We start from the raw sequence: 8,104 nt of genomic DNA, 5'->3' as shown, positions 1-8,104 counted from the left end.
CCACCATGCCCGGCTAATTTTTTCTATATATGAAATGTCAATTTTTTTTACGGTTGCTAGACCTATGGACTAAAACTGCCTTTTAGCATCTGTTTCTATAGCCTGGAGTAGTTCCTGAGAAGCTCCTGGGTGACAGCAGGGTGGACAAACTCCAGACATCAAACCAAACCACCCAAAATCATATGCTGAGGGCAATGTCACTTAATCCCCAAAGAAAAGGAAGGGATGCCGCAGCTTCACAAGGCTGATTCCATTCTCTGCTTGCAGTTAAGACGAGGAGAAGGAGGGACCGGGCAATTCACAACAATTACTGTTTTTCTCTCAGTCCCCATAAAAGCAGGAACCCACTTAGCCTGGCTGCCGGCATCTCCTTTTTCTTTGGGATGCCACACCCTATCCCTGCTCTCTCTCTCCCCAGGCTTCTCTCTCATTCTCTCTGTCCTTCTAAAGGTAGAATCAACTCTTTTATATCTTAATTTCTGCATGAGAAATCTCTCCCCCCCGGCCCCCCGCCGCGCCCCTTGCGGTGAGCAACTACTGGGCTTTTCCCTAACAGCCAGCCCCTCTCCCTCAGGCCCCTGAGTCCAGAAGGGAGTTGTATTTAGGGTCAGCGAGGGTAAAGGACTGCTGATGATTTATGAGAGGGCGGCTCAGAAGATATCTTAATTCAGGAACTGGCCTGCCTGGTTTTCAATCTGATTCTCTTTCTCCCTGTAAAGGAGACCCTGGCCAAGTCTTCAGATCCCCGACGACCTGGGTAAGGTGGAGACAGCCCAAGGGCAGGTCGTTCTGGCCAGTATGTTCTCAAAGTACTCCTGTGTCATCTGCAGCAAGAAGGGTAGGTGGGGGTCCCAGCCGTTAGGAGAGGGACACTGTCTTAGTCACTTTAGGCTGCTACAACAAAGTACCACACACTGGGTGGCTTCAACTACAGAAATTTATCTCTCACACTTCTTGGAGTCTGGAAGTCCAAGATCAAGGTGCTGATAGATCTGATGTCTGGTCTGCATCTACTTTATGGTTCCTAGACGGCCTCCTCCTTACCTTACCCACTTGAGCCATCTACTTCTCTGTCTTCGTCTTGTCCGAGGCCTTCTTGAAGGACTGGTGGGCAGTGAGCCAGGGCCTCAGGGACCTGATCTGCATTAGGACCCAGGTGGACGTCAGGTGGGGCTGGTGCCACCTGGGCTCTGGAGGAGATGCTCATGGAGTGGGGACGTGGCTGCCAAACTCAGCCCAGGGGAGGGCAGAATGGGGATATGAGAGGCACAGCCTCTGGCTGTGGGTACAGCCACTCTAATAGTGGAAACACAGACGCACGGGCTGCCATGACAAAATACCACAAACTGGGTGGCTGAAACCAGAGATTTATTTTCTCACAGCTCGGGATGCTGGAATTCCAAGGTCAAGGTGTTGGCAGGCTTGGTTGGCAGGAGTTCGAGGCTGCAGTGAGCTATGATGTAGCCACTGCACCCAGGGTTTTGTGAAACCAGCAAGGCATCCTAGGACTAACAGCAGGGAGAAGCTGTCACCACGCCTAGGCTTGAGAGGGCTCTTCCATCTCATCTGCCTTGTATGGACACAGCGTCGTTAGTCTCCTGTGGAGGACACAGCAACAAGGTGCCATCCTAGAAGCAGAGACCAGCCCTCACCACACACTGAAGCTGCTGGCGCCTCGATCTTGGACTGCCCAGCTTCCAGAACTGCGAGAAATAAATTTCTATTAATTGTAAGTTACCCAGTCTGTGGTATTTTGTTACAGCAGCAGGAATGGACTAAAACAAATGGACAGCCAATTTTACCAAATAATCTACTTTTTCCACTGATTTGAAATGCTACCTTTAAAAAGGAACAGGCCATCCCTAGAAGGGCCACTAGAGGCCTCTGTCAGTATGTGGCACTGATGGTAACTGTACTCAAAAGGAGGCTATTTCAATTAGCACTTTGTGGACTCCGTGGGATTCTGCTAAAGGTGGAAATCTTGAAGGTGAATTTAGTAATGTTCAGAAACTTGGTGGCCTCCCCCTGAGCCCCACCCAAACACAGGACCAGGAAGATCACCCAGATTGTCCTACTCAGGGACAAGCTTACTGAGGGAGGTGTCCTTGGAAAAGTATGCCCGGTCTATAAATGTATATACTGCAGCTATTTTTTCCAAAGTAATAATCGTAAGGGAGGAGGTTAAGAAAACTCAAGTCGCACTGAACTTTATACTAGAATACAAGGTGCGTGCATGCAAGGTGGGATGGCCCTCACTGTGAAGGGTGGCTGGAGTTCCCGGAGAGTTTCACAAGCACAAGAGGCTTATCTGCACTAAAAGACCACGGTGTGGGTGTAGGCTGAGAACCACTGAGATTCAACCCCAGCTTTTCCTTTAAGCACAAACACACCGACTGTTTAAGATGTGCTGCCATCTCCTGGCCAGCCTTCTGCGGCCGTCAAATCACAAGCAGTTACAGGAAAAAATGACTCGGCTGCACAAGCCCGGCATGACATGGTAACCAAAAACAAACCAAAGCAAACATGCCCCGTGGGAGGAGAGGCATGCTGCACGCTGACCTTTCCCGGCCACTATAGTTAGTGCTGCTCTCCTGGTGGCGGCCCATGACGGTGCGTGTCAGGCACTGCTGAGCGAGCACATCTCAACAGTGGGGTGAGCCTACGTAGCAAATTCAAAATAATCTAAAGGCAGATAAGTAAGTATACAGATGACATCCCCAGTTCCCTCACAGTGTAATAAAGAATAGCTGGGCTTGTATATGAACTCAGAATACTGCAAGTTCGTGCTGAAAAGATGCTGGAGAAAAGGGTGTCACCCCAGGGTGGGCTCTGGAAAATCAATTGCTTTCTGTCATCCCACCTTGTACTCTTCTTCTCTGCTATCCTAACTCCCATGCCCTTGCCCCAGCGTCTTGTAGTGGTAATTAATGTAAACCATCCAGAAACCAAGAGCTATGACGGCTGGGGAGGGCCCCTGATGAGGGAGTAACATGTTTCATCAATCTCTCCTAAGGCAAACTGAGACATCTGACTGCAGGTCACAACGGAAATGGAATGAAATAGGGAACATCCTCTTAACATGGGTAGTGAGGTAAGGGAACACCGAAGCCAAACAGATGTAAGCCTAAAACGTTAACGTGATCTTTATTACACAGCACATTGGGTATTTGTGTCTCCCAAGTATATAGAATACGCTATGAAACCAAACCCAACTATTCAAAATTACACTAAATGAAGACTTACCCCAGAGTTGCATCTCTTAAAAATACACACAATTACCAAGGTCCTGCTGTAACAATATTATGGAAAGAGCCAGGCAGCACAAGAACACAGAGAATGTGAAGACTGAAGTTTGTGCCAAAGTAATTCTTTTTTGTTATTGCACTTTTATTCTATACACTTAGTATGTTACACTTTTATTTAACACTGTAATAAACATTAGTCTTTTGAAACAAACAAAAAAACATTACATAACGACAAAAGACAACAAGCTGTCCAGGCCAACTATCTTTTCAATCATTTGGGCAAGGTGGCCTCCTCAATGCCAGGTGTCCTCACACAGTCTCCGCAATCGCAACTGGACTGGATGTTAACAAAGCAGATGACGTTAAAATAAAACCCTTTTAAGAACAACAGTAGTGCTACTTGAAACCTCCAGGGGAGTCTGCAATACAAGTCTCAAGGCCACTCCCTCCTTACCCACTTTAACACTGAACCAGCTCTACCCACCCCACTCCCATATTTAGAAGGATAAACTTTTTTTCTTTTAAAAAGTGGATCATTTGATCCAGCAAATCCAAAAGGCAAGCTTTGAAAACTCAAAGCAAGCAACTACTCCTTTGGCAATGGACTCTTCCAGGGCTGTTAATCCCACTCCAATGCAAAATGGACTACAGAGGTTGCCCGATTAGCCAAATAGAACACCAAGCACGCCTTCTCTCCAAAGTAAGGCCAGAGGGCACCTTCATTTCCCAAAGTGCTACTGTATTCACCAATTCCCCCGGGCTTCTCAGTGCTAAATATAAGCCAAAGCCAAAAAATAAAGTGTCATTCAGTGCAGTTGTCACTTCACAGCCCTGCAACCCTGAGCCACTTCTCCCATCAGGAAAAACACTTTGTGACCCTTCTTTGGCAGTTCAAGCAAAGATACAAAAATGTATTTACTAGTTGAGAGTTCTACTATTCCCCTATTTCTATCTGTGGCAGTAATGTATCCTTTCCTCCGCTGCTTCCTTGAATTTTAGTGTTAAAAATGAGGAGAAGCTTCTGCCCAGGCTGTCCCCTTGAAGATGATGGAGTCAAAAGTGACTCTCTTTGGTCTGGGAACAACCAGCACAGTCCCCCTTCCCGAGAAGTGAAAGTCTTGCTCAATCAGTCAGCTACTCTCAGTAGGGGATCAGGGAACTAGGATAGGCCTGTGGAAACCTCGCCGAAATGAGGCTTCCTCAGCCATGCAGACTGACCTTGCCACTAGCTGTCCAGGCACAGGGGCAGCCATTTCTTCCGAATGCTCTGCAGGGCGGCCTCTTGCTCGGTACTGGCGCAAAATGAGTGACCACACTTCAAGCTCATTAAAAATGGCCAAGTCATCATTTTTGTGCTGGGGTAAACTGCCCTAATTAAGTTGATTAGAAGGATAGACTAGAACACAGTAAGGGTCATTCATGCCATACTTCCTCCTCCCCCAGCCACAATCTCACTTCACCACTTGGGGACATGTACATGGGATGTAAAATCTTCAGGACTTTGGCCACGCTGAGCCCTCTCTACAGCCCAAGTGCCGCCAGACTTCTTTGACTACCTAGTGTCTTCCCAAGTAATATACAATACAGTACATTTCATGGCATTCCATCCCTGTAATAAGAATGGGTGCCAAGGAACAAAGAACCCCAAATTAACTGACAATGTTATAAAACAAAAGCAAAGTATACACATGCTATATACATGTATTCCTGCACTCAGCCTGCTGAGTATTTAAATAACACCCCCAAATATCCATATGTGGACTTTGGATGGCTTGGAGACTTTCAGGAATATTTTGCACCTTTTCTTGCAATACTTTTTTTTTTAAATGAACTGTAACACAACTACTCATCTCCTTACATACATTAGTCCCTCCCTTTCTCCCTTCCCACCGGGCAAAAAACTGTGAGGAATCTGCTAGAAAACTGGTATCTGATAGCAGACTAAGCCTTGGGGATAAAGTGAAAAGGGACTCTGAGTAGGGAAAGAAAAAGTCTAACCTCCCATGTGTGAATTGGGGTTTGAGCTAAGACTTCCAAAAGAATATTAGGAATGTGGTCTCCCCAATGGAAGCACAGATTCCTGATTATAGCTAGAGTTAAAAGAAAGCAGTCTGGAAAAGGGAACTATATAAGACTTTTCTTGAACTTTCATACAGAATGGACTCACAATGATTTTTCAGCCAGTAGAAAACTACTCACCCCTCCTTTCTTAATTTGACACCTGGCTCCCTGGAAGCCCCATGTGAAGGAAAGCTGAATCAATGCTGAGAAGAATGGAGTAACCTGATGTATAGCTAAATAGGTGTTAAAAATTCTAAGACATAACTGAACATTCTACTAAAACAATACTGGAACCTATAGAACCCAAAGACACTGGGCCAGTTACTCTATCATTTGCAAGTAAAAAGGTTTTTAGCACTACATGGAGTTTCTCAAAAGCTGCAAATGCTTAGGGGCTACTATGCTCAAATATATCATAATTAGAGCCCAGGATAGCCAAACAGTTAAAACTGAACTTTAAAAGTTATATGAAAAACTTATTATAGACTCCATTTATACTGTTAATATTTAAGGGATGGACATTCTGTCACAAACAACCCTAGAAAATCCCAGCAATAAATGTTTTTCATTTTGTTTTATACAGCCATTTGGGGACCTGTTTCACACACTTTAGGCCGGGCACAGGGACCAGACCACAGTTCCTGGGGATTAGGCAGATAGAGGGAGGCTACTCACCTCCACTGGGTTTTTCTACTTGTTTTTCTGAATCTAATGGACCAGTTTGGTTGAGAAAGGCTTGAAGTCAAGATCTGACATGCACCAATGTTTAAATTGTTCCCCTTCCTCTGCCTGGAATCAGAGTTTCTCTCCTCATGTTCCTTTATAAAGAACTCTCCAAAAGACCATCACGCCACCTCCTGACGCCATGGGAGGGGAGCTTCCCAGGTACTCACACAGAGGGGTGAGTCACATACACAGAGAACTACCAGAGGAGTGTTCTTCTCTTTTGTCTGGTTCTTTTTTTCTTCTAAAAGATTATATTTAAAATAAGGTGAAAAGAAGGGATAAATTGCAGAAGAAACCTTGGTTCAAAAGCTCAGTGATAAAATTTTAAAAACATCAGTGTGTTAGACTCAAACACAAAAATAATTTCTGATTCTGTTAAGTTTTAAAAGCAAGCTGGTATCCTTTCATTAGGTTTGTAGGCAGGCGACGGCCTCCGGATCACTTCCCACTTCTCAGGTCTCAGCCAGATATTTCGCGTTGGGTTGGTTTTGCCCGGACACTCACTCCTAAGTACCATGTTATCTGGAATTTTCCTACCTTGAGACAAAAAGAAGGGGAAAAAAAAAAAAAGAGAGACCCAAGGGTAGAACAGATTCTGTTCTGGGGTTAGCAGTAACTCAAAATCCAACAGCTTATGTATATATGTATGTATGTATGTATGTGTGTGTATGTATGTGTGTGTGTCTCTCTCTTCTGTCTTCTTTTGGCCTCTTGGTGATGTAACAGTGAAACCTTCCCCTAGAAACCAGGGACATGGGGCCCTACACATGTGAACACACTGGTGCTGGAAGAAGCACATAGCTTTGTTTCCACCTCCCTCACCGGCCTTCTGACTGTTGCAACCTGACATCCTGGTTGCAGATAGCAGGAACCAGACATCTGTTAAATTTTTTTTTTTTTTTGTCCCCATGTTCTCATCATCCCAGAACTAAGCTCATTTTTCTAAGGGTCCTGACCAAATGATTCCTAGCTGGAGCTCAAATCATGAAAACGACAGGTTTTAATACTGTTGCCACGCAGTGTCCCACTTGTTGTCTTAGAAACTTATACAGTGAGTAGACAATGGTAACAGTTGCCTCCTTTTCAGTTGTGAGGCCAGAACATCACATTCCTCAGCTTTCACACGGCTTAGACACTCTTGCTAAACGGATAGCTCGGGGCTTCGGTGAACTGCCGAATATGCTCAGTCATCCGACTCTTCACTGTCCTGGAGTCATCTCTGCCTGGAAGGTCTCAAGTTGCCCAGCAAGCACCAGTTCCCTTGGGAGTGCCCTATGGTGAATAAATGTCAAATTCTCCCCATGGCCAAAAGGTGAGGGGAAGGAAAGAAATAGAGAATGAAAGAGAAAGGTCCTTGCTTTCAAGTAGAATCATCTAGCCCTCTGTTTGGCTGCTCAGAATTCGACTTGCATAGCCGGTCCATGATGCCCTGGAGCATGGGCTGGACAATGCCCAAGAGAGGCCTCTTCGAGGGGTCACCATCCCAACAAGCTTCCATCAGCTGCCAGCACTCCTCATCAAACACGGAAAGCCGTTCTGGGCGCGCCCCTAGAGAAAGAAGCACGGAAATAAGACCACGGTGAGAAGGGACCCAACACCATGTCTTCATGGCATGACCAGCTTCAAGGCTCATTACTCAGTTTGGGCTCAGGAGACTAAAGAATGCAATGAGCTTTAAGTGCGTTTTAGAACTGAATAGTGATAAAAATCTGGAACACACTGGCATAGAAAGTTGAAGAATTGGAAGTTTGTGGTTTTTTTTTTTCTGAGACAGAGTCTCGCTCAGTTGCCCAGGCTAGAGTGCCGTGGCGTCAACCTAGCTCACAGCAACCTCAAACTCCTGGGCTCAAGTGATCCTCCTGCCTCAGCCTCCGAAGTAGCTGGGACTATAGGTACAGGCTACCACGTCTGGCTAATTTTTTATATTTTCAGTAGAGACAGGGTTTCATTCTTGCTCAGGCTGGTCTCGAACTCCTGGGCTCAAGCGATCCTCCCGCCCGCCTTGGCCTCCCAGAATGCTAGGATTACAGGTGTGAGCCAGCGCGCCTGGCCAAGAACTGAAATTTTTTTTT

At 45.8% G+C, this 8,104-nt stretch overlaps 1 protein-coding gene across 2 annotated transcripts in view; it reads right to left on the bottom strand.

Moving 5' to 3' along the window:
- Positions 1 to 6,731: 6,731 nt before the first annotated feature.
- DSTYK (dual serine/threonine and tyrosine protein kinase) overlaps positions 6,732 to 8,104 on the bottom strand; it is a 48,161-nt gene continuing 46,788 nt past the window's right edge. For both annotated transcript variants that reach the window (XM_012657839.1, XM_012657840.1), the window contains one exon: positions 6,732 to 7,580. In XM_012657839.1, the coding sequence (XP_012513293.1) occupies positions 7,393 to 7,580 (188 nt within the window). In that variant the 3' untranslated portion in view covers positions 6,732 to 7,392. The remainder of the gene's footprint in view (positions 7,581 to 8,104) is intronic.

This window comes from Propithecus coquereli, unplaced genomic scaffold (assembly GCF_000956105.1).
Source record: "Propithecus coquereli isolate 6110/MARCELLA unplaced genomic scaffold, Pcoq_1.0 Scaffold563, whole genome shotgun sequence".
Taxonomy (NCBI): domain Eukaryota; kingdom Metazoa; phylum Chordata; class Mammalia; order Primates; family Indriidae; genus Propithecus; species Propithecus coquereli.
This window is presented reverse-complemented; position numbering and strand designations above follow the sequence as displayed.